This window comes from Myotis myotis, unplaced genomic scaffold (assembly GCF_014108235.1).
Source record: "Myotis myotis isolate mMyoMyo1 unplaced genomic scaffold, mMyoMyo1.p scaffold_m19_p_13, whole genome shotgun sequence".
Taxonomy (NCBI): Eukaryota; Metazoa; Chordata; class Mammalia; order Chiroptera; family Vespertilionidae; genus Myotis; species Myotis myotis.
Genome location: NW_023416317.1, coordinates 23356096 through 23383021, shown reverse-complemented (window position 1 = coordinate 23383021; position 26926 = coordinate 23356096). Strand labels below are relative to the sequence as shown.

Here is a 26926-nt window from a genome sequence, read left to right as displayed (position 1 = left end):
TGAAAATTGCTGCATTTGCAGAAAATTCCCATTTCCCCTCACCTTATCCCCTGGAAACCACTAATCTATTTTGTCTCTATGCATTTGCCTTTTCTGGACTTTTCATATGAACTAAATCATATTAGATGAATTTTTAAAATATAAACTTTATATATATGTGTGTGTATGTGGGTGTGTCCAGCTGAGAAAGTCTAGTAATTACAATTTCTGCACTCGAAAGGGGGTCCAGGGGCTGATGCATGCCTCTGCCAGGCAGATGGTGACGTAGATACTGGGCCCTTCCTAGAATCTGTAACAGGCCAGTGCACCAGGTAGATGGTGACGCAGATACCAGTCCCGCCCTGGAATTCCTAACAGGTCAGCTACCAGACAGATGACGACACCTGGAAACCATGACGACCCCGAGGCAGGAACTCCCACAGCTCATGCTCCCCCACCCTCACTGAAGAGCTGTATAAAAAAATCCCCCTACTCCCTCTCGGCAGGACTCCACTAGCCCAACCCCAGGACTTGTGGACCTCGCCCGAGAGCGCAGAATAAATTCTCCTCCTTCAATCTGCCTGACTCTCTGACTCAGTTTCCTGCGCCGCGAACCTCACATTTAATTCTGCCAGTAATTGATCAATTAGGAATAAATTCTTTCAACAATAGCAAAACAAATTACAAAACTGAAGTAATTAAGTGTCTGTTCCTTTGAGTCCTAAAAACAGCAGAAAAAAAAAAAGAAACACCTCCAGAGATTATTTCTTTTTTGTACTTAAATGATTTGTCATAAATGACCTTTAGTAAAAAGTTAAACAATTCAAGATGAAAGACTTCACAATTTCTAAGGAGCTTTATCAGGTCATCCTCAAAAGTCCAAAGGCTTGAATTTCTTAGGATTCTTTTCAGGACACAAAAGGTCTTGATTAAATTAACATAAAGCCTTTTGTGTCTAAAGATTTTAAAGGATAGAGACTTTTCATTCTTTTAAAGGTAGGCTAAGAATGCTCAGTAAAAGGGCAACAGCCAACACACATACTGACTCTGGGAAATGCCTTAAAACTTTAAGTGAGAGTGAGTGTATTTTTTCTCTTTAAGTGCAAATTGTCAATTAGATCCCACTAAGTAGAATTCTTGGTATAGAAAATATATTGATGTTAAAGTAACAAAATCAGAAATATTTAACTAGCACTATTTATATCTATTCTAGTAGTAAACCTACAAAATTACTCAATTTTACAGACAAATTATCAACATCAAATTCCACCTAGAAATTCCATAAAAAATTTAAAACTTTTTCTATACCCCCACTATTACACATTAAAGCAGTATAACTTGTTAGAAAATGTGATCCTTTTAGATAGCTCCCCTTTGATATACCTTCCAGTCTGATTCTTATCATTCTCTTGGTAAATCAGATTGGCAACATTCAGAGAAAATGGAGGATTAATTTGTGAGGGAGGAAAAAAAGTAAGACCTATAATTTGGCAAAAAAAAAAAAAAAGAAAGAAAGAAAAATGTGGGAAAGAGGATAAACTGATGAAGCTGTAGTGAAGTAACACACTTAATGAACACCAATATCAATATGTTTATATGCCCCCTCCAAAGAATTTACTCTAAAGAAATAAAATGGACAGGGAGAAAAATATCAGTATGGCCAGTATTATTCACTAAAGCAATTTTTTTTAACAGTGAGTACTGGAAACAATCTAGCTGTACAAGAGTCTATAGAATATACACTCGACAGGATAGTATGCAGTCATGCTTTATTACAGAGGAAAAATTAGTTTTATATGTAGATGTATACAGATACACACACATATAAAACACAGTGCTTTATTGGTGCTTCACAGATGCTGTGTTTTTTACAAATTGAAGGCAAGACTTTCTACCAGCAAAAGATTATGACTCCCTTTCTTAAAATACTAGCTTTATTGTAGTAGTCTGAAACCAAACCTGCAATAGTTCCAAGGTATGCCTGTGCATATATATGTAGATATACGTGTGTGTGAGTGTGTGTGTGTTTTGCTGGTATCTCTACAACAGCGGTCGCCAACCTTTCGAACCTCACGGACACCAGTGGTCCGCAGACCACGGGTCGGAGACCGCTGCTCTACAATATACCCTGACCACTTTCCCCATCACCGGGACCAGCTTCTTTCCCTGACTTCCCTAGGCAGCAGATGTTACCCTAATGCAGCGGTTCTCAACCTGTGGGTCGCAACCCTTTTGGCGGTCAAATGACCCTTTCACAGGGTCACCTAAGACCATCCTGCATATCAGATATTTACATTACGATTCATAACAGTAGCAACATTATGGTTATGAAGTAGCAACGAAAATAATTTTATGGTTGGGTCACAACATTAGGAACTGTATTTAAAGGGCCAGAAGGTTGAGAACCACTGCCCTAATGTGATTTCTTTTCCTCTTCAAAGCTGTCCTCAATATTCATTTACTTAGATATCACCTATACAAAAACATTTTTCCTTGTTAACAAAGCATAACTGTGTCGACAAGCAAGTGTTAGGTCGAAAGGGGGCCCAGGAGCTGATGCATGCCTCCACCAGGCAGATGGTGACGTAGATACTGGGCCTTTCCTAGAATCTGTAACAGGCCAGTGCACCAGGTAGATGGTGACGCAGATACCAGTCCCGCCCTGGAATTCCTAACAGGTCAGCTACCAGACAGATGAGGACACCTGGAAACCGTGACGACCCCCCCGCGGCGGGAGCTCCCACGGCTCATGCTCCCCTGCCCTCACTGAACAGCTGTATAAAAAAAGCGCCCCCCTCCCTGTTGGTGCGGATCCACATGCCCTGTCTTTGGGTCTGTGGGCCACCCGGGGACGAAGAATAAAGCCTTTCCTTCCTTTCTTTTCTGATTAACTCGACTCTCTTTATTTCCTACACCGTCTCCTGAGCCACCTAACCTAACAGCAAGGTAGAGTCATCTCTAGTCTACAGCAGCTTGAGGATGGCCAGGTTCCCTGAGAGATTACCTTTTCCTTATGTCGATGGGCCCAGCAGCCGAGCTCTGCAGGACTGTATTTAATAAAGACATTATCAACACCCACTACTCCCTGAATCTGACTTTATTGTGTCCTGAGTGGTAAGATGACTGCACTATATAAGCCATGAAATTATTACCAGTAATATGTATGATTATACCAGTATGATCAGTAAGAATGAATTAATTTTGCATTGGTAATAAGGGCCAGCAATATTGGCCACTAACCAAATGAAGATTTATTTAACGGCTAAAACTTGAATGACACAGGTAAAGGCTTCCAGAGAAGACAGCACACTGTTCTATTAGCACAACGGGCTTGGCTGGGGCATTTGAGCATGTCCTGTGACCCAGAGTCCATTTACTTACTGCAAATGTCAAGAGAAGGAATTTGTTGAGGAGGACAGGGTTTTTGAGAGCAGCGCCTGATTTTATGGATTCCCATATCTGCCAGAAGAGAAAAAAGTGTCAAGGTAAGTTATCAGGCATCTCTGAGCTTTTCACTCTCAAGTGAAGCACAGAGCTGTAGAGCCCCAAACTCTTCTTTCCCACAGGCCCGGCACATTTCCCAGGCAATTTAGTGGGCCATCGCCTCACTCTGCCCATTTCCCACTCCTCTCCACCAGCCACACCCTCGTAACAGGCTGAGGAAAGTGAGAGAACCCAGAGGCCTCCTCTCAGTGGGTCTCAGCATGCCTTTATTAGTTCTTTCAACAAATATTTACTTGTTTCCTAGTATATAACAGGCACATCAGGGTTATAAAAATTAAAAAAATCACAGTCCCTACCCTCAAGAAGCTTACAGTCTAGTGAGAGATTCAGGCATAAATGTCCAAGTATACCTCCAGGGAGGGTGTGCATCCAAGAAGGATGTAGAATTCCTGAGAGGAGCCCCAAACTGGGCTAAGAGATGGGAGGGAAAAGAGCCAGGAAGGACTTCTGGGAGGGAGTGATTTGAACTATGTAGATGGGATTTCTTAAAGTCTTACTTCGGATTCTTTCACCCTGAGATATGAAGAAAAGAGAATGAACTTCAAATTTACGAATACTCAGCAAGTTCTGTGACTAGAAGAGGAAGCTGGTACTGGTCAGCAGCTGCTTGTCACAAGATGTTTCAGTAGCTAAGATTAGTTGCTAAACATTGTGTCACTATGCAAGACAAATAAATGGTTCTTATGTGCCAATAAGAACCATTCCCTACATATGGGTAGAAGAGGGAAATAATCAGAGAGAAGTTCCTGCTACTGAAATAATAACTGTGGAGGAGTGGGACTGCTGCAGAGCAGACCCGAGCTTCTGATAAGCCAAGTAGGGGGATTTGTGGGGAAAGTCCGAGCCCTGGGCAAGGAGTGAGAACTCCTGTGGGGAGCAACCTGCTTTTTCCATGATGGATTAAGACCTGACCCAACTTTGGAGCCGGACTTCTAAATGAGCAGCCAAAGCAGGAGCCCAGAAGCAGCCAAGCTGCAGGCCAAGAACAACCGTCATCACGTGCATTCATCATGAGGAACAGAAGGGACACCTTCTTCAAGACCAAAGGCAGCGCCGAAACCGGTTTGGCTCAGTGGATAGAGCGTCGGCCTGCGGACTGAAGGGTCCCGGGTTCGATTCCGGCCAAGGGCATGTACCTGGGTTGCGGGCACATCCCCAGTGGGGGGTGTGCAGGAGGCAGCTGATCGATGTTTCTCTCTCATCGATGTTTCTAGCTCTCTATCTCTCTCCCTTCCTCTCTATAAAAAAAAAAAAAATCAATAAAATATATTTAAAAAAAAATTAAAAAAAAAAAAAAAAAAAGACCAAAGGCAGGGAACTTCCTTCTCTGACCATGGCATACACCAGCTGTGGGCAAACTACGGCCCACGGGCCGGATCCGGCCCGTTTGAAATGAATAAAACTAAAAATAAAAAGACTGTACCCTTTTATGTAATGATGTTTACTTTGAATTTATATTAGTTCACACAAACACTCCATCCATGCTTTTGTTCCGGCCCTCCGGTCCAGTTTAAGAACCCACTGTGGCCCTCGAGTCAAAAAGTTTGCCCACCCCTGGCATACACCCACAGAAAAAGATTCTTTTTTTGTGTTTTTTTTGTTTTTAAATATATTTTTATTGATGTTTTTAGAAAGGAGGGAAAGGGAGGGAGGGAGGGAGGGGCACACCAATGTGAGAGAGAAACATTAATCAGTTGCCTCCTGCATGCACCTGGACTGGAGATCAAACCAGCAACTGGCTATGTGTCCTGACTGGGCATCGAACCTTTCGGTGCACAGGGTGACACTCAAACTGAGCCATACCAACCAGGGCAAGATTCTATTATTTTTTTGAGACTAGTGTGAAGGCCACTCGATTAAGTGGGTTAGAGGGGATTGAAATAAATTGTCCCCCCATTTTAGTTCTTCACACTAACTCAGATATGAAGAAGTAAAGGAAAGACATTCCAGGCAGAGAGACATCATGTCCTGAGGAAAGAGGAGAGAACAAAAAGCAGGTGAAGGAAGGAATGAGAAGTGATTTACTGTGACCGGGTTAGACAAGGCAGGGGCAAGAGTGGCAGGACAGAAAGGCCATGGAGGCCAGGACACGAGGGGCCTTGTAAATCACAGGGAGTGGTTTAGATTTAGCCCTGAGGATACTAGAGAGACTCCACTATCAGCTCCAACAGCACTCCAGTGCTTAGAACTGGAAAGCCTCTTCCAGGGGCACAAAGAACAGAGAACCCAAAGGCATTCAGACATAAAAACAGAACTCAGACAGAGGTCAAGCTGTTTCAGAAGGTTATAATGGGAGATCAGCAGCAAAGCTTTTCACACACTGCCCTGCATTCCAGCCTAACCCCAGGTGAGAGCCTCAGGGTCTTCTCTCTGACCTTCCCAACACAGAAGCCAACTATCTTTGAGTATCAATTATATACTAGTTTTTATGACAGATCCCTGCATCTGATCACAAACACCATGCCTGCAGGACCACAGAAAATACAATGACTACATCATGTTTTCCCAGCTAACCTCATTTGCTGCTTGTTCCAAAAGTAGCTTCTTATCTGCAGCCTTGAAAGCCTCGAGTGTGTTGGTGTTATACAGCATTCCAACAGCTGGGCAGCAATGGGCTGGGGTGGGAGCATTCCTAGATACAACAGAAACATGGTTAACAGGCACAGCTGGGACTCAGAGAGCAAGGGAATGACAAACAAACCAGCACAACAGTGAGAGGCAGAGGACAGTACTCTGGAGGACCAAAGAGAAGACTGATTGTACTTTTCTTTGGAAAAAGATGAATATATTACTTAAAAAATAAAAACAGCACTGAATCTCTCAAAAACCTTTATATTCCCCTTACCCTAAACTCTCAGCATGCTGTTCCTCCACTGCCCCCCAAATATAAGTTCTTTCTCTATTTTTATTTTTTCCCACTGTTAACCTGAAAGGGAAACATTATTTATTAAACTTCTATTGTGCCAAGAACTGTATAAGGCTTGAATCCTCATAACATGTTTAAATAACTTGCCTAAGGTCATATCAGAATAGGCAGAGCTAGAATCTAAAGTCAGAACTGGTTAATTCCAAGAGGCTGTGCTGCCCGCTCCTCTCTCAAGCCCTTCCAGGGTTCAGGGCCCCATTCCAAACCTTCCTCTTCCAGGAAGCCATCTCCCATTGTCTCTGGTAATGGTTTATATATAAAACTAAGCATAATATTTTAGAGTGTTTTCAAGACAGACAGTCATATCCCCCCAACTTGAGGACAGTAAGCTCCTTAAGGGCCAGGAACATGTCCCTCTCTTCTGACTGTCCCACAACCAAGCCCAGCCCAAACAGGCTCTGCACAGAGCTGCTTATGAGCAAACCCTGGTGGTTATCTGAGTCACACAGACAAAATGTGTGACACCTGGGCCACCTGTCAATCCATCACACCACATGTGCAGGCTTCACAGTCTTCAGAGTAATCAAAGTCAAGAGAGGGAAAGATGAGTTGATTCTGAACACAAACTCAGATACGGAGGAATATGGTCTCTTCTCTAAAATGATTAACTTGTGTTTCAGGGGTTACAGATGATGCTAAATAAAAATATCTCAGCAGCCTAATATTGTCACTTAACAACTACTGCAGAAAAAAAAAATGCATTGGTATTTATTGTACTGATGGTAGCTGTATTTAAAAGACCCGGTGTCTCTTCATTCTAAGTCTGTGTAAAATTGGGTTTGGAGGGGCTGCAAGAAGAGATCTAAGCCTAGAACAGGTGTGAAGGGGTGCAATGAGTGACAAAGAGTCTGCCAAATGCAGTCTGTAAGGCTCAAATGCCAAGCCCTGGGGTGAAGCAGCTTTCAATGTCTGGAGTCTTCCTTTGGGAGCTGATACGTTAGCAATCATAGGTTGTCTGTCACCACTCTACCCCAACATAAGAATAGCTTTAATCCAGGTAAAATGAGGCCATCAAAAATAATCCTGATGAGAAAATGATATCACAAAGATATGAGATTAAGCCTAGAGGGAAAAAGAAAGAAATGGAGAAGTTGAAAAACTAGACCTTACACTGTGCTGAAAAAAATACTGCTGAAACAGAAGGAAGGGGATAAGAACTAATTTGGATACAAGCACAAGAGGAGGGAGATAACCTCCTTCTTAAATGTCCAAAAGTCCTGGGTGGGTGAAAGCCATGCCCAAGCCTTGCTCTGAGAGTGGAAGAAACCACATCATGAGAATTCAAGCAATTGCCAGGACAGCTATGCTCCTAGAACATCAGTGCTCATGCAGTTAGTGAGGACCAGAGGACGTTTCAACGGAGAAGCATTTTTCATGATTAAAGTTCTACCAGGGGAAGTGACCCAGGAAACAAATATAAAAAGTGGTCATGGGAAAGAAAACCATTCTTCTTGCTTTTTAAGGTTCAGGTTCCATTTGTTCCACAAAGAGGTGGCTCAGATGAGAACTGGAGAGAGCCCTAGACTTGGAAACAAGAGATTGTAGTTCAAATTCTAATCCTGAACACTTGTTAGTTTAGTTTTCCATAATTCCATTTACATGAAATGTCCAGATAGGCAAATCTATGGAGACAGAAAGTAGATTTGTGGTAATCTAGGGTTGGAGAGAGAGAGAAGAAAGGAATGAAGAGTGACTGCTAATGAGTACAGGGGTTTCTTTCGGAGGGTGATGAAAATGTCCTGGAATTAGATAGTGGTGGTGGTTTGCACAACCTGGTGAATACACTAAAAGCCACTGAATTGTACATTTTTAAAGGGTGAGTTTTATGGTATATAAATCATACCTCAATAAAGCTGTTTAAAAAAACAGAATTAGAAATCTTCCCTACAGCCACCAGTGAACTCAAAACGATGTGTGCATTAATCTTAAAGACTGGATCTCATAAAGGCCTGAGCCCAGGCCTGGTATCTCTGAAAACTTGGCTTTCACTTCACTCAATCTCCCAGTGATTACTCAAGAAAGTACTGAGATTGCTTTGCACCTGTTATTACACTTGGCCAAACCAGGCCTGAGGCCAGAGCCTCCAGAACAGACAGGCAGTGGAGGTGGTCATGATGCAATTAATCCCCCAGAAGGGCTGAGGTCGCTTTTCACACCTGTAGGAATCTTCCTCCACAGCTTTGCATGGCCACAGGGAACTTTGGGAAGTCATACTCTGTCTGGGAGCATGCTGCATTATCTCCTGCTTTCCAAAATAATCTGAGTTTCCGATGATAACATCCTCTCCAGAATTCAATGGTGTCTTTCCATCAACCACATCCTATCCCATTTTGACAGCCATGCACTTAGACTGCTTGTAAGTAAACGCAACAACTTGAGCAACTAGTACTTCAGATCTATGTTAGGTAGTAGTAAGATAGGAGAGACTAAGAGACAGCCGAGGCCCACAGATAATTTTGCATGAGTCTTCTTTCCTTAACTACTTTTAAAGTTATTTGAGGGCTCTTCTTTTCTCTAATTGAGTCCATCTTGAAGCTTAGCAAAGAAAAATAGTTCTTATGACTAAAAAAGATAAATGTTCCTCAAGGGAAAGAGGCCCAAGGAAAGAAAAACAGAAACAAAAAACAAAAACAAGAAAACAACAAGTTTCATGTTTATACAGAAATTGTCCCCCCAAATCTATTCTCTTCTTAAACAGAAACAGAATACATGTAAGATGCTGGTAGCTGGGCACCACATTTCCCAGGCTTCCTTGCAACATAGTTGAGGCGTTGCACTCGCCCCAGCAGAATCTGAGGGAGTGATGCATGTCCCTGCCTGGCTAGGACCTTTAAGAGACTGGGAATGTTTCCTCCACCTGTTTTCACCCTGGCTCGTTCCCTTTCTATATATTATTACCTGAAAGTGACAATTCCATCTTAAGCAGCACACAAAGGCAAGTCTCCCCCCCCACCACCCCCCCCACCCCGGCCAGGATGATGAAGCCTTAAGAGGAAAGAAGAGCAGACCACCTCCCTGGACTACAAAGTGGACTATAAAGTGGTCATTTGCCTAAAACAACACAGAGAGCAGAATCCTGTGTTGCTAATTCTGGCAGAGACCCAAGAGGCTTCCAGGGACTCAGCTCAGAGGGGATTTATCTCGTGCTATGCAAAGCTAAAATATTCATGGCATTTGTAAGTAAGAACTAGGACTATTAGCTCTTCAACTGTATCTTATTCCTCTCTGTATGCCCAGTGCCTAGCACATTCTATTATCAAGATATAGAGGAAACAATTAATAAGTATTTCTGAAATAACTATGACCTCTCCATACTTCTTACAGCACAGAGCACACTATAATGCAAATATTTATCTTCTACCTCTATCCAAGGCCCCTCCAGAGCTCTGTGTTTCATAAGTCTTTGTATTCCTAACACCTACACATCCTGCATATAAGAAGCATTCAGTGTTTGATGAATAAATTCATAAAGATTTTCCTACAAACCCATGCAGAGGTACAGTAATAAAAATAAAGTACAATAATAAGGAGCGCCAAGTGCATTCATTAAACTTCCGAACTGTCTTAGTCTGTTTGGGCTGCCATTACAAAATATTGCAGAATGGGTGGCTTATAAACAACACAAATATATTTCTCATGGTTCTGGAGGCTGGAAGCCCAGGATCAAGATGCCAGCATGCTTGGGTTCTGGTGAGGCCCTCTTCTGGCCACAGACTGCCCACTCCTCCCTATGTCTTCACATGGCAGAAGGAGCAAGCTAGCTCTCTGGGGCCTCTTTTATAAGGGCAGTGATCCCATCTGTAAGAGCTCTGCCCTCATGACCTAACACTTCCCAAAGGCCCCACCACTTAAAACTATAACCTTGGGCATTGGGTTTTCAACATATGAATTTGGGGGCACACAAACATTCAGTCCATAACACCAACCATCCTAAGAAAGAGGGACTCAGAAAATCATACACTTTCAGAACTAGAAGGAACACTAGAAGCTGAGAGTTAGAAACGAGGAAACTGAAGCTAAGAAACTAAAAGGACTTATTCTAGGTAACTAGGTTAACTGGCTGTAGATAGCCTTCAAATCCGGAGGTATTTTCATAACACTAGGAACAATGTTTTATTCTTGTTCCTCTCCCCCAGTGCCAACCTGGAAGCCTCACATATTATGAGTATTCAGTAGCTTAATGAACAAATATGACCAGAAAAAAACAAGCAATTTGTGTGAAAGTCACAGCTGCGGGATCTCAGACTTTCTTAACACCTTCAACTAAAACTTCTGGATCACTCAAGTTTAAGATGCTTGGATTTTGTAGTAAGATCAAGCTTACTACAAACTTCTGTGAACTACTTTTTCTATAATTGTTCCAAAGAACAAACTATTATTATCTTTTAAAAAATAATCTCCATTCTAGTATCAGAATAAAGATAGGAGAGAGGCAATGATGAATGTTAAACGCTCCGATTACATGCCCCAGTAGGGGCATTCAGGAGGCAAATGATTGATGGTGTTTCTCTCTCATTGATATTTCTCTCTCCCCATCTCCATTCCTCTCTCTCTCTAAAATCAATAGAAACATTTTTTTTTTAATTCTAGGGTTATTTTATTTGAAATACCCTAACCTTTGACTACTGTCATTTTCAAAAACCAGGCAGTCCTTACAAAGATCTCTGCCTTCCCCAAATCCCTCATCTTGACACTGCTAAAGTACAAGAAAGCAGAAAATGTGGACCTCATTGAAGCCTGTAAGTCAAGCATGTCAAACTCAAAGGCTAACACGGGCCAAATAAACAAGTTTTAAGTTTATGCGGGCCGCAAAAAACCAAAAGCTTCAATATTCATAGAAATGTAGGTTTATTTTGATAGTGACATACTGAACACAAAGGGCTGAAATAAATGAGTAATCGTTAGCATAATAGAAAATTTTAATAAAATTTAATATTTTTTCTTTTTAATTAAATCTTTATTGTTCAGATTATTACATTTGTTCCTCTTTTTTTTCCCCCCATAACTCCCCTCCTCCCAGTTCCCGCCCCACCCTCCGCCCTCACTCCCCACCCACTGTCCTCATCCATAGGTGCACGATTTTTGTCCAGTCTCTTCCCGCATCTCCCACACCCCTTTCCCCCCCAGGAATAGTCAGTCCATTCCCTTTCTATGTCCCTGATTCTATTATAATCAACAGTTCATTCTGTTCATCAGATTATTTATTCACTTGATTCTTAGATTCACTTGTTGATAGATGCATATTTGTTGTTCATAATTTGTATCTTTACCTTTTTCTTCCTCTTCCTCTTCCTCTTCTTAAAGGATACCTTTCAGCATTTCATATAATCCTGGTTTGGTGGTGATGAACTCCTTTAGCTTTTCCTTATCTGTGAAGCTCTTTATCTGACCTTCAATTCTGAATGATAGCTTTGCTGGATAAAGTAATCTTGGTTGTAGGTTCTTGGCATTCATCACTTGGAATATTTCTTGCCACTCCCTTCTGGCCTGCAAAGTTTCTGTTGAGAAATCAGCTGACAGTCGTATGGGTATTCCCTTGTAGGTAACTGAGTTTCTTTCTCTTGCTGTTTTTAAGATTCTCTCTTTATCTTTTGCTCTTGGCATTTTACTGATGATGTGTCTTGGTGTGGTCCTCTTTGGATTCCTTTTGTTTGGGGTTCTCCGCGCTTCTTGGACCTGTAAGTCCATTTCTTTCACCAGGTGGGGGAAGTTTTCTGTCATTATTTCTTCAAATAGGTTTTCAATATCTTGCTCTCTCTCATCTTCTGGCACCCCTATAATTCTGATGTTGGTACGCTTGAAGCTGTCCCAGAGGCTCCTTACACTATCCTCGCATTTTTGGATTCTTTTTTCATTTTGCTTTTCCGGTTGGGTGTTTTTTGCTTCCTCGCATTTCAAATCATTGACTTGATTCTTGTGCTCCTCTGGTCTGCTGTCGGGAGTCTGTATAATATTCGTTATTTCAGTCCGTGTATGCTTAATTTCTAGTTGGTTCCCCAATATAAGATCGAGGGTCTCATTAGTTTTCTTGTAGATTGCATTAAGTTTATCGGCGGCTTCTAAACAGTTCTTGAGAGACCTTAAAAGTGTGGTTCTGAACTCTATATCTTCCATTGACAATTTTGTCCTGTTTCTTTGTCTCCGCATTTTGTTATGCTTCCTTGGTGCAGCCCCTAGTGGTCTTTGTTCGCAGTCTTATAGTTAAATCTTGATTGTTGTAGCTAATTCCAGGGAGGGTTTGACCTCCAGGCCAAGTGGCTATGAGAATCAGCTGTGTCAGTAGTGAGAGAACTTCTGTCCTCTAGGGAGGTGCTAATCTAGCCTTTGCCTGAGGCTATCCGGCAAATGCCTCTGTGCAGGGCTTGGGCGGGGCAGGTCGAACAGGATCAACAGGGTGGGCCGGAGAGAGCAGTTATGGCGTCTCTCAGTCCTGTCCCCAGGGGCTCTGCCTCTCTGAGTCCCAGCACCCGCTGCAAAGCTCAGAGAGAAAGCTGCACTCGCTCTGACCGAAGCCAGACAGTCCCGCTTCTCCTGTTTGAGTCTGGGTCCCTAAAGACTCGCCCGGATCTGGAGCTCAGAGTCTGCGACTCCCTCCCGATTGAAAACGCCAACCGCGCCCTCCGCCGCCAGCCCGCTCCGCGCACTCCACACCTCAGAATTTGACTTCAGCACTGCACCTCCTCTGAGTGTCCGTATGCGTTTCTCTTTCCTCCTAGTTGTAGGACTTCCACTCAGCCAGCGTTCCTGTGGTTCTGGGTGATGTCCCTTCCGTTTTTTGGTTTCACTTTTGAAGTAGTTGTTCAAAGCAGCAAACTCCGGCGTTAACCTATGCCGCCATCTTGGTTCTCCAATATTTTTTCTTGAGCATTAACTTATCAGACACTCAATAACGGCACAAATTAATAAGCGTAATGCAAATAAACTGATTTTTCTTGTTCTCCAAAAGTGAAATATTTCCTGTTGCACACCAAACAAGATAATACAAGACTAATGACATGGCAATCAAGTACTAAAATATTCGCTGCTAGTATTAGTGAAGAGAAATGGTACACCTGTGCATAAGGTGTGCAAGGGAAATGAATGCAACATGATTATAGTAATCAGTGATTAGTGAATGTTGTAGTTCGTTATTAATAACTAGAGGCCCAGTGTATGGATTTGTGCACATTGAAACGAAATTAATTAGAAGGTGGCCGGCAGGGCGGGACTGGGCGAGACAGGCAGGACACGCCCTGGAGCCAACCTCCCATGGTCTCTCCTCGGCTGGCCACACCTGGGGCAGCACTGGGGCTCAAAGGGCATCTGTGGAGTGAGCAGGTTCCCTCCAGCAGGTGGGGTCCTTTGGCCTGGCCTGTGGGGATTGGGCCGAAACCGGCAGTCTGACATCCCCTGAGGGGTCCTGGAGTGCAAGAGGGCACTCTGCACAGTTGCTGTCATGTGACAGCTCCTGCATTGAATGTCTTCCCCCTGGTGGTCAGTGCATGTCATAGCTAACAGTCAGACAGTAAGACGGTAGGCTTATATATAAATACTAGAGGCCCGGTGCACAAAAGTTTGTGCACTCCGGGGGGAGGGGGGGTCCCTCAGCCCGGCCTGTGCCCTCTCGCAGTCTGGGACCCCTTGGGAGATAACGACCTGCTGGCTTAGGCCTGCTCCCAGGTGGCAAAGGGCAGGCCTAATCCCTAGGTGCAGCCCATGGTCGGGCTCAGAGCAGGGCCGATTGGGGAGTTGGGGCGCCGCCCCCTGTCATGCACAGAGCAGGGTGGATTGGGAGGTTGAGATGCCACCCTCAGTCACGCTCAGGGTAGGGCCGATTGGGGGGTTGAGGTACTGCCCCGTCACACTCAAGGTAGGGTCGATGGGGAGGTTGCGGTACCTCCCCCTGTCATGCACAGAGCAGGGCCAATCAGGGGGTTGGGGCTCTGTCCCGTCACGCACAGAGCAGGGCCGATCAGGGGGTTGGGGCTCCGCCCTCTATCACCCACAGAGCAGGGCCCATCAGGGGGTTGGGGCACCGCCCTCTGTCACCCACAGAGCAGGGCCGATCAGGGGGTTGGGGCGCCGCCACTGTCACACTCAGGGCAGGGCCAACGGGGAGGTTATGGCTCTACCCCATCACACACAGAGCAGGGCCCGTGGATGGGGAGGGGTTGGGGCGCTGCCCTCTATGACCCACAGAGCAGGGCCGATCAGGGGGTTGAGGCGCCGCCACTGTCACACTCAGGGCAGGGCCGATGGGTAGGTTATGGCTCTACCCCATCACACACAGAGCAGGGCCCGTGGGGTGGGGGGGTTGGGGCGCCGCACCCTGTCACACGCAGAGCCACAGGGTGATCAGGGGGTTTGGGCGCTGCCCCGTCACGCTGATCCCGGTGCCTGGAGGTCTTGCGGCTCCACTGATCCCGGTGCTGGGAGGCATATTACCCTTTTATTATATAGAATAGAGGACTGGTGCATGGGTGAGGGCTGGCTGGTTTGCCCTGAAGGGTGTCCTGCATCAGGGTGGGGGTCCCCACTGGGGTGCCTGGCCAGCCTGGATGAGGGGATGATGGCTGTTTGCAGCTGGTCACACACCCTTCAGGGTGGGGGTCCCCACTGGGGTGCCTGGCCAGCCTGGATGAGGGGATGATGGCTGTTTGCAGCTGCTCACACACCCTTCAGGGTGAGGGTCCCCACTGGGGTGCCTGGCCAGTCTGGGTGAGGGGCTGAGGGCTGTTTTCAGGCTGACAGGTAACTGAAGCTCCCAACTGCTCCTTTTTTTCTTTTTTTTTTTTTTTATTCTGGGCCAGCTTTAGCTCTGGTTCCAGCTCTGAGGCCTCTGCTGCTGAAAGAAGGTATCTGGTTTGTTTAGGTTCTATAATCGAAACAATGTATAACTCCAGCTCTGAGATCCCAGCTCGCTGAAAGCTGGTTTCTGGGGTTTTGTTTAGCTTCTATATTTGTTACAATGTTTCTTAAACTGCAGGCTCAGAGGCCAGCAAGGCAGGTGGGGAACGTTGGAGTCCTCCGTCACTGAAGCAAGCAAGCCTCATGTTAGTTTCAAGCTGCTTGGCTGCCGGCCGCCATCTTGGCTGGCAGTTAATTTGCATATCTCGCTGATTAGCCAATGGGGAAGGGTAGCGGTCGTATGCCAATTACCATGTTTCTCTTTTATTAGATAGAATAACTAGAGGCCCGGTGCACAAAAATTTGTGCACTCGGGCGGGTCCCTCAGCCCGGCCTATGCCCTCTTGCAGTCTGGGACCCCTCGGAGGATGTCCACCTGCTGGCTTAGGCCCGCTCCCTGGGGGATCAGGCCCAAGCTGGCAGTCAGACATCCCTCTGGCAGCCCAGCAGCCCTCGGGGGATGTCCACTTACCAGCAGGGAGCAGACCTAAGCTGTAGTCGGACATCCTTAGTGCTGCTGAGGAGGCGGGAGAGGCTCAGCCTGGCTTGTGGCTGAGCAGAGCTCCCCCTGTGGGAGCACACTGACCACCAAGGGACAGCTCCCGCATTGCGCATCTGCTCCCTGGTGGTCAGTGTGTGTCATAGTGACCAGTCATTCCCAGTCGTTCTGCTGTTAGGGTCAATTTGCATATCACCCTTTTATTATATAGGATAGAGGCCTGGTGCATGGGTGGGGGCCGGCTGGTTTGCCCTGAAGGGTGTCCCGGATCAGGGTGGGGGTCCCGCTGGGGTGCCTGGCCAGCCTGGGTGAGGGGCTGATGGGTGTTTGCAGGCTGGTCATACCTCCTTCAGGGTGGGGGTCCCCACTGGGGTGCCTGGCCAGCCTGGTTGAGGGGCTGATGGCTGTTTGCAGGCTGGTCAAGCCCCCCGAGAGGGGACCCTCACCGCATGGAGATTTGGCCAGCCTGGATGAGGGGCTGATGGCTGTTTTCAGGCTAGCCACACCCCCTTTAGGGTGGGGGTTCCCCACTGGGGTGCCTGGCCAGTCTGGGTGAGGGGCTGAGGGCCATTTTCAGGCTGGCCAAGCCCCCCAGCAACGGAAGCTCCCAGCCTCTCCTTTTTTTCTTTTTTTCTTTTATTCTGGGATTTATTTACCTTCTATAATTGAAACTTTGTAGCCTTGAGAGGAGCTCAGAGCCGGTGGCCGGGCAGGAAGCTTGGCTTCCTCCATGACCAGGGACAACCCAAGCCTCCTGCTCGCTCCAGCTCCGTGGCCACAGCCGGCTGAAAGCATATATCTGGGGTTTATTTATCTTCTATCACTGAAACTTTGTTGCCTTGAGTGGAGCTCAGAGCTGGCCACGGCAGGTGAGAAGCTCGGCTTCCTCCATCACTTGGGCAACCAAGCCTCCTGCTTGCTCCAGCTCTGTGGCTGCCGGCTGCCATCTTGGTTGGGTTAATTTGCATATAGTCACTCTGATTTGGCTGGTGGGCGTGGCTTAAGGCATAGCAAAGGCACGGTCAATTTGCATGTTTGTCTTTTATTAGTGTAGATGTATAAGAGGATATTGTAAAAATTAAGTTACAAAATATTTATTAAAACATTTCTTACATACCGTTATATTGGCTGGGCCACAAAAATATTCACTGTGGGCCATATACAGCTCGCAGGCCGTGAGTTTGACATGCTTGCTATAAGTCTTTAATTCTCAATTGTTTTATAGGGCCCCAACAAGGATCCTGTTCCACTCTTTTGTGTAGAATTCAGTTTGAAAAACAGTTCTTAAGGACTACAAAAGACCTAATCAAATCCAGTGACCCTTGCATTGAACTCTGACCTTTCGGCTTCTGACACTGTAAACCATCTCTTTCCTTCCTGAAAACATTTCCTTCTTTGGTTTCTATAACTCTTTTCTGGTTCTTTCTCCTCTCTGACAACTCCCATCTCCTTTGGTAGTTCTGTATGTTCTTGTCCTCCCTAATCAGGTATGTTCTGGCCTTTTGTTCTTCTTACAGGGGAGTCTCTTCCTCTCTTACAGCCTCATGATCTTTTCTTCGTGGAAGACTCTCAAACCTAGTCTGACCAACCCTGCTTGACTCCAGTGCCTCTGGACATTTCTACTAGATGCTGTCATCTCAACATGTTCTAAAACAAACTTACCTCCTCCTAAAATTTTAGCCCCCTTCCGGTTTCTCTATTTCTGTAGATGATAACAAAATGCCCCTGGCTACTCAATGCAACCTCAGAAATACACTTTACCTTCCTCTCATTAGAGCTTCCTAAATTAGGCCACATGTGACCTTTGGCAAGCCATTTTACCTTTTGACCAACAGTTCCCTCATCTGAAAGAAAGAGAGAAATTACACCTGGCAAGTCTGAAAAGAATATTTATGTATGTGAAAATGCTTAGCTATTTAAATCAATAAATGCCTCTCTTCTCTGCATCAACTCCCCATGGCCTCTAACCAGACAAAAAACTCTTTGAGGATATATGTCATATTTCTATGTATATCCCTAGAATACCTTGCATGGTAGCTTCTATATTAGAAGTAGCCTAATAAACATTCAGTGACGCTCATGGATAAGCAACTAAAGGAATAAATCAAGAAATACCAATAAAGAATCACAAAATATTAACTACAATCAAACTCAGGAGGAATATTATCTAAGTCTCAATCAATCTACATGGTACTTGGTACCAAATAGGCTCTGATAAATACCTGCTGAAAAAATAAATGAGATAGTCTTAAGCATCTAGCATTTGTCTCTGTGTTATAGGAGGTAAAGAAAATCATGAGAAACTGGCTCTATTCACCAGGAGCTACCTTAGTTTCTCTGTGGTCCACCTATGAGAGAGGCTAAGAGTACTCATTTCTTGAAAACAGCAAACAGTGTTCTTCACTATAGATTTGGAGCAAAAAATACTCACATGTCAAAAGCACTGAACTCCAATGTTAAGCGAGCTGGAAGCCCGGCAGAATCACCTGCACAGAAGCATTATCACATTTCAATCGTAAGTCATTAAAAGCAGCATTCAAAACAAAAATATTTGTGAGTAATTTTGTTCTCTTTGTTGAGCCCAAAGTGCCCCCATCCAATTTGTGGTTATAACAGGGGCTTAGCATAAAATGACAGAGCTTTTGTGAATTTGAGAAATTTGCCAAGAATATAGAAAAAAATTTCATTGGGAAAAAATATTTCCAATCCTCTCCCGCAGCAATACTAAGTAATCAGTATTAGTTCTTTGGATTAATAACTGGGGTTTTACAGCTCCCTTTCCTTTTCCCACAATAGGGAAAAAAGAGGTAAAAATAAACTTTGGTCAAAAGTCAGGAAGTAAAATAGAAACTGGGGAAGACCAAGACCATTAGTTGTAAAACACAAAGGTGTCCTTGCTAAAAGAAAGCTGACCCTATCCTGGAGGGCAGAGAAGGTAACAGAAGATGATGGAAATGGAGTTTAATATTGCCTACCATTGTAGTAATAACCCTTAATGTCCTTGGGAGCTTCATCCAGCCGATACTCATTTAGCTTCTTCTGGGTCAACTCATGCCAAAATCCAACATCCAAGGCACTGCTAAAGGGGGCAAACTGCAATTTAAAGAGTCCAGGATCCCCCGTAGCTGCTGCCATTATTTGGTGCCTACTGAAAAACAAAATAGAACACAACTAAATAGCACAAAACATGGTAAAAATAAACATTTGTAATAATGCTTAAAGAAAGGAGGAGAACCAAGATGGCGGCATAGGTTAACGCCAGAGTTTGCTGCTTTGAACAACTACTTCAAAAGTGAAAGCAAAAAACGGAAGGGACATCACCCAGAACCACAGGAACGCTGGCTGAGTGGAAGTCCTACAACTAGGAGGAAAGAGAAACGCATACGGACACCCAGAGGAGGCACAGTGCTGAAGTCAAATTCTGAGGTGTGGAGTGCGCGGAGCGGGCTGGCGGCGGAGGGCGCGGTTGGCGTTTTCAATCGGGAGGGAGTCGCAGACTCTGAGCTCCAGATCCGGGCGAGTCTTTAGGGACCCAGACTCAAACAGGAGAAGCGGGACTGTCTGGCTTCGGTCAGAGCGAGTGCAGCTTTCTCTCTGAGCTTTGCAGCGGGTGCTGGGACTCAGAGAGGCAGAGCCCCTGGGGACAGGACTGAGAGACGCCATAACTGCTCTCTCCGGCCCACCCTGTTGATCCTGTGCAACCCGCCCCGCCCAAGCCCTGCACACAGGCATTTGTCGAATAGCCTCAGGCAAACGCCAGATTAGCACCTCCCTAGAGGACAGAAGTTCTCTCACTGCTGACACAGCTGATTCTCATAGCCACTTGGCCTGGAGGTCAAACCCTCCCTGGAATTAGCTACAACAATCAAGATTTAACTATAAGACTGCGAACAAAGACCACTAGGGGCTGCACCAAGGAAGCATAACAAAATGCGGAGACAAAGAAACAGGACAAAATTGTCAATGGAAGATATAGAGTTCAGAACCACACTTTTAAGGTCTCTCAAGAACTGTTTAGAAGCTGCCGATAAACTTAATGAGATCTACAAGAAAACTAATAAGACCCTCGATCTTATATTGGGGAACCAACTAGAAATTAAGCATACACGGACTGAAATAACGAATATTATACAGACTCCTGACAGCAGACCAGAGGAGCGCAAGAATCAAGTCAATGATTTGAAATGCGAGGAAGCAAAAAACACCCAACCGGAAAAGCAAAATGAAAAAAGAATCCAAAAATGCGAGGATAGTGTAAGGAGCCTCTGGGACAGCTTCAAGCGTACCAACATCAGAATTATAGGGGTGCCAGAAGATGAGAGAGAGCAAGATATTGAAAACCTATTTGAAGAAATAATGACAGAAAACTTCCCCCACCTGGTGAAAGAAATGGACTTACAGGTCCAAGAAGCGCGGAGAACCCCAAACAAAAGGAATCCAAAGAGGACCACACCAAGACACATCATCAGTAAAATGCCAAGAGCAAAAGATAAAGAGAGAATCTTAAAAACAGCAAGAGAAAGAAACTCAGTTACCTACAAGGGAATACCCATACGACTGTCAGCGGATTTCTCAACAGAAACTTTGCAGGCCAGAAGGGAGTGGCAAGAAATATTCAAAGTGATGAATGCCAAGAACCTACAACCAAGATTACTTTATCCAGCAAAGCTATCATTCAGAATTGAAGGTCAGATAAAGAGCTTCACAGATAAGGAAAAGCTAAAGGAGTTCATCACCACCAAACCAGGATTATATGAAATGCTGAAAGGTATCCTTTAAGAAGAGGAAGAGGAAGAAAAAGGTAAAGATACTAATTATGAACAACAAATATGCATCTATCAACAAGTGAATCTAAGAATCAAGTGAATAAATAATCTGATGAACAGAAAAAAAAAAAAAAAGAAAGGAAGTAAAACTGTTTCTATTCCCAGATAACACAATTTTATATAGAGAAAATCCTTAAGACTCAACCAAAAAATGGCTAGATCTAATCAATGAATTCAGTAAAGATGCATAATACAAAATTGACATGCAAGAATTAGTAGTGTTTCTAAGCACTAAAAATGAACTTCCTGAAAAAGAAACAAAGAAATCTACCCCCATTTATATTAGTACCAAAAACAATAAAATACTTAGGATGAATTTAACTGAGGTGAAAGATCTCTACTGAAAACTATAAGACGTTAATGAAAGAAGTCAAAGAAGACAGAAATGGAAAGGTATCCGGTGTTCATGGATTGGAAGAATTAATATTGTTAAAATATCAATACTACCAAAAGACATCTATAGATTTAATGCAATCCCTATCAAGATTCCAATGTCATGTCTTACAGAGATAGAAACAAACTCTCCTAACATTTAGATAGAAGCACAGAAGACCCCAAATAGAAAAAAAAAAATCCTAAGAAAAAAGAAAAAGCAAAAAGTACCACGCTGGCATAAAAACAGACAAATAGACCAATGGAACAGTGCTTGAGCACTCCAGCCAAGGAGAATGAAGACTTTTCTTCCCAGCTAACCACAGTGCCTGCATTTCTCTGAAATCTCACCTTTTATCCTTTAAATGCATGAAAATTTTGTGCCTTACTACATTTTCTTTTAATATTTCATATTTTCCCTCAAATCATCAAATAAAGTTGACCCTCCTGGCAATCGAGCTGGTATACATGGTAACTCCCTATATTCCCTGCACACTCTCATGGGTACAGGTACCCCAGTCTGAGAAGCACAATACTACAGAAACTTGGCAGTTCCAAAAAGTGCGGGTTGATACATTCTCTTCACTTTCCATCCTGTCCAACTACCCCATCACCAAATTCATATTGCTGCAGCAGAATGTATAAATAGGCACACTAGATGGAATAAATAAATTAAAAAGACAGTTTACATTAACTCAAAGAGATTTTGCATGAGTTTTGTGCCAAGGTTATTAAATAGCTTTCAGTCTTCCAAACTTGTTGGATTTTAGAATTAGAGATAAGGAGCTTTGGACTGATAGTATCTATATGAAAAATGCAAAGTTAGTATTACATAAAGGTGCTAAAAATCAACATAGAGTGTGGAGCAGAGCAGGGAGAAAGCTTCTGTGAAGGAGTAGGGTGTTGAAGATGGGCAGAGGGCTGAAGGAAAAAGACAGGGAACTGCTGTGGTAGAAACCAGGAAGCATGAGCCTAGCTCTTCTTAGTAGGAGGGCTGGTAAAAAGCAACAGCAATGCACACACAAAGCTAAGTGGGTTACACAGGACATGGGTGGAGGCGGCTTCAAAAGTGAGGCTAGCTCTGGCCAGGTAGCTCTGGCCGGTATTTTGAATCCACACCAAAAGGTTGTGGGTTCAAAATACCTGTCAGAGCACATACCTACATTGTGGGTTTGGTTCCCAGGGCACAAAAAAAATGACCAATGGTTTCTCTGTTACATCAATGTCTCTCTCTCTCTGTCTCTCTCTGTCTCTCTCTCTCTCCCCCCTCCCTCCCTCTAAAAATCAACGAAAACATATCCTTGGGTAAGGATTTTTTTAAAAAAAGTGAGGCTGAAAAATTCTGGAGTGGGAAGCAAGCGACAGTTTGGAACAGGAAATATGACAGAAGTATATGGTGGCAAAATGGCAGGAAGAGGGTCCTAGACCAGCGATCTTCAACCTTTTTCATCTCATGGCACTTATAAACTAACTTCTAAAATTCTGCAACACACCAAAAAATATATTTTTTACTGATCTGAAAAAAATAGGTATAATTTTGAATAATTCACACCAGACAGCTACTGTTGTCATTTTTTAAATTTTACAATCTAAGGGAAAGAGGTTAGTTTTCCTGACTAAATAGTCAGGTATTACAGGTGTTAAAAAAGAAGGATCTCTTACCATTTGTGACAGCATGGATGGTTCTGAAGATTATTATGCTAAGCAAAATAAGCCAGCCAGTAAAAGACAAATATCACATGATCTCCCATATATGTGGAATCTAATGAACAAAATAAACTGACAAACAAAATAGGTCCAGAGACATGGATGCATGGAACAGACTGACAGATCTCAGAGAGGAGGGGGGTTAGGTTGAGGGAAGGAGGTGAAGCAGAGAATTTCTATGCATATCTGCACAGCCGATGGGCACAGACAGTAGTGTAATGAAGGCCTGGGAGGGGACAGGAGTTGAGTGGAGGAGGAGGGAAAGGGGGGGAATGGGAACGTTTATAATACTATACATGATAAAAAATAAATTTAAAAAATCAAACATTATCAAGAAAAGATTAAACCATATCTGCACACTGCATTAAAGAAAAAAGAAAAGAAACAGTTTAAAGAGAGTAAAGACAAATGGTGGCAAAGAACACTAAAAGTAAAAAAATGGAGGAGGAGGAGGAGGAGGAGGAGGAGGAGAAGGAGGAGAAAACGAGGCCTGGTCAATGCCATTGGATTTTAATTTTTAAAAAGAGCTCAGTGGTAGCTTTCTAAAGTGGAATTTGAGGGTAGATTATTAAAAACAGAACATGCTGTAAGGGTAGAATCAGCATGGGAAAGTAACCAACTGTGTGTGTCCCGGCATGTTCCAGAGGCCAGTTAAGTTTGCTACTGGATTCTTCATAGGTGGTTGTTTTTCAACAGGCTTAATGTGTTTGTCATATTTAAAAATATTCTTTACCAACAGAAATCCAATTAGGAATTAATAAAACTTTCACAATGGGGACTTAACAAACACAGAAAAGCAAACAGAAAACAAGAAGTGGGAACTATAATAATTAAATATTTTTCTACATAATCAATAAGCTTAGTCGATCACAAAGGACAATGCATCACTGTCTTTAAAACTCTCTGCTGCCTTAGTATGGACCTGCAACGTCATGCACCAGACAATGCCATCTCACACCTCCACTCCCCGCAGAAATGTGTTCATGGGTCACTGACTTCAGTCCCTATCTTCTCTAAATAAGGTGCCACAGAACTGATCTGTATTGGTGGCTCCCCTGTTAACCAACCAACCAATCAACCAACCAACCAAACCCTCACTAGACTTAAGACACAGAGAGTCAGGCGTCATCCCTGCCTTAGCCCGCCAGTTTCTTGGCCTCATGCCTTTCCTGATGCCCCTTGGAAACCTCTCCCCATCTACCAGGAAAATGTCTCCTCTCCTAAGATCCTTTACGAAACTTTCATTAAAACCCATAGTAGCAGATATTAGTAGTTCCCTTCTCCAAAGGAAAACTTCCATTAGAGCATTTATCACCATGAACCATACTTGCTTTTAAAAATATATATATATTTTTATTTATTTCAGAGAGGAAGGGTGAAGGAGAGAAACATTAACAATGAGAGAGAATAATTAATTGATGGACTGCCTCCTGCATTCTCCACAATGGGGACCAAGCTCACAACCAGGGCATGTGTCCTGACCAGGAATCAAGTTGTGACCTCCTGGTTCATAGGTCTACGCTCTACTACTAAGCCACGTTGGCCAAGCCGTCCTTGCTTTTTTGATCATACCCTTTTAAAAATCATTGAATATTGTTCCCTCTTATCTGTGGGGGATATGTTCCAAGATGCCCAGTGGATGCCTGAAATTGCAGATTGTATCGAACCTATATACTATGTTTTTTCCTATACATTCATACCTTTTCACTTATAGAAACACTTTATGGCTTCTCTTTGGCATATCTCAATTGCCAGTATCACTACTCTTGTGATTTGGGGCCACTGTAAGTATGAATAAGAGTCACTTAAACACAAGCCCTGTGATAATGAGACAGTTTATCTGATAACAGAGATGGCTACTGTGTGACTAATGAGCAGGCAGCATACACAGTGTAGATACACTGGACAGAAGGATGATTCACGTCCCAGGTGGGATGGCATGAGATTTCATCGTGCTACTCAAAATGGTGTGCAATGTAAAACTTATGACTTGTTTATATCTGGAATTTTCCATTTAATATTTTTAAACCACGGTTGACTATAGGTAACGAATACTGTGAACCTATGGATAAGGGAGGACCACTGTAATAGCGGCTGTACAGAAAAGAAAACGGGAAGAAGGAAGAGGTTAAGTAACTTGCCCAGTCACACAGAAAGTGGAAGAGCTGAGTTTATGACCCAGGTCTGGTGGCTTCAAAGCCCCGACTTTCATACTATACTATACTATACTTCCTTGAAGGAAAGCATACCCTACTCCCCTCTTTCAGAACCTTTATATTGCCCATCAGCCCCACATACGCTAAAAAATAACCAATTATTTTGAAAACACACACACACACAAAACACATTTTCTCTTGACTCGACAACCAAGAAGAAAAAGCCAGAGCAATCACTGAATATGGAAGTAGCAGAGAGTGGTACAAATGGGTTTCCTCTGTGTGATGGGTCATCAGGTCCCTACACACTCTTAAAGGTCAACAGAAACCTGTTCACATCATCACTTTGATGACCTGCTGAGTTCAAGATGGAATTTTACCAGCGCCAGGGACAAAGGAGAAAACTCTCTTCCACACAGCACTGCAGCAGCTGGTGAAGTTACTCAGGACGACCACTTAGAAGATAAAGGACAGGCACACTAAGAAAGTAATCAGCATAACAGATATATCCCTCAAACATTTCTGACTTATTTGATCGTTGAGAAATTCCAAACAGAATCCAAGAGCCTATTTCACAAAAGAATATGGCTGGTGTTCAGCTGCTGAACGGTTGTTTGACAGGCTAAGAAAACGGGAAGGTCTTAAGCAACAGCAGCAACATGTGATTAGGTGTCTGCTGGAAACATCTAAACAGGATACTCAAATATAAATGTATCATTAGGAACCTATACATCTATGTCACATTGCCATCTTCCCTAAACTGGAAGGGAAGGTTAAAGAAGTAACGATGAGAGGGAATTCTGGAGGGAGTGGGAAGTGAGTCATTGATACAAAGTCATTTATGTGTAACTAACCTAGGTCCAAACATAACCTGCTTCCTAAAAATTAAGACTTGCCTATACAACCCTAGACAGTGAGATTTCTGGCCATCAACATTACATACTGACATCGCCAAGAAAAGAAACTGACAGAGGCATCGTTATAAGTATGGCTCAATTTTATTTCAAACTATTTCTATCATATTCAGGATATGAAACCCAGGGGTTACACAAGAAGGGATTGTGTTACTTCCAATGAAAGAGGAAGGGCTTTCATGAGAATTCAATACTGTAACGAACAAGAATCCCAGCAATAACCAAAACATCTAGTTAAGATTAAACTGAAAAAGTAGGTGGGTGGTTAAGCAATAGGGACCTTCTGGGGCTGTGTCTAACACCCAAACTTGGTGCAAATTTCAGGCTTTTATGAAAATAAAACTAAGTCATTCTCAGAAACTTGCAAATAGATTAAAAACAGTACCTTTGGAGACTTAATTAAAAGTTTCTGTCCAAATGAACCTAAACCTTGTGTTTGTGCTGTTCTTTAACATCAAATCCCTACAGGAAAGGTATATTAGTAGTGACTTCCTAAGAAAGAAGCTATGGGGTCAGGAGCCCGGAGTCAGGAGAACCTTAGTTTCACTGTATGACCCTTTGCCCTTCTGAATTTTGTGTGTGTGGGATAACAATTCAAAAATAAGTAAAATCATTAAAGACAAAAGTCCTTACCCAATGGCTCAAAGACAGGGAAAGAGAAAAGTAACACTACCAGCTCAACTGCTTTAGTGCCAAGAAATAACACCTGGGATATCCTTGATGAAAAAAACATGTCTTATTCATCTTTTTTTTTCAGCACTTAGCACAGTGCCTAGAGTATATTAGCTCAGTAAATGTTGACATGAAATAATAGCTCTTTTCCCCACAAAAGGGCCAAAGGATGGATGCTATAGTGAGATAAATTTCAGTAGATTTTAAAAATTACTAATAGCCTGAATTGTCCAAATAGGAAATAAACTGACTGGAAAGAAAATGAATTTTCCATTAGTGAAAGTGTTCAAGTATATATTAGATGATTATTTGCCAAATAACAGTGCACAAAGGATTACTGTATCAGGCAGTCAGGCAAGAGGCCAGGGGTTGGCAGGCTTTTTCTGAAAAGGGCCAGATAGTAAATATTTTAGGCATTGCAGGCCAAAACAGTTCCTGTCATATTTTCTTTTTTTCTTTTACAACTCTTGAAGAATGTAAAAAAC

At 43.4% G+C, this 26926-nt stretch overlaps 1 protein-coding gene across 9 annotated transcripts in view; it reads right to left on the bottom strand.

Annotated features, from left to right (window-relative positions):
* ATG7 (autophagy related 7) overlaps positions 1–26926 on the bottom strand; it is a 252756-nt gene that overhangs the window by 214176 nt on the left and 11654 nt on the right. For 8 of the 9 annotated variants that reach the window (XR_004971512.1, XR_004971513.1, XR_004971514.1 and 5 more), the window contains exons 2-5: positions 18770–18942; positions 18226–18280; positions 5998–6115; positions 3361–3438 (exon numbers count right to left, since the gene is read on the bottom strand). Coding sequence is in view for 6 of the 9 variants with exons in the window: in XM_036332191.1 (XP_036188084.1) it covers positions 3361–3438; positions 5998–6115; positions 18226–18280; positions 18770–18929 (411 nt within the window). In the remaining 3 variants the exon portion in view is untranslated. The remainder of the gene's footprint in view (positions 1–3360; positions 3439–5997; positions 6116–18225; positions 18281–18769; positions 18943–26926) is intronic. The other variant, XM_036332190.1, reaches the window with a different exon arrangement.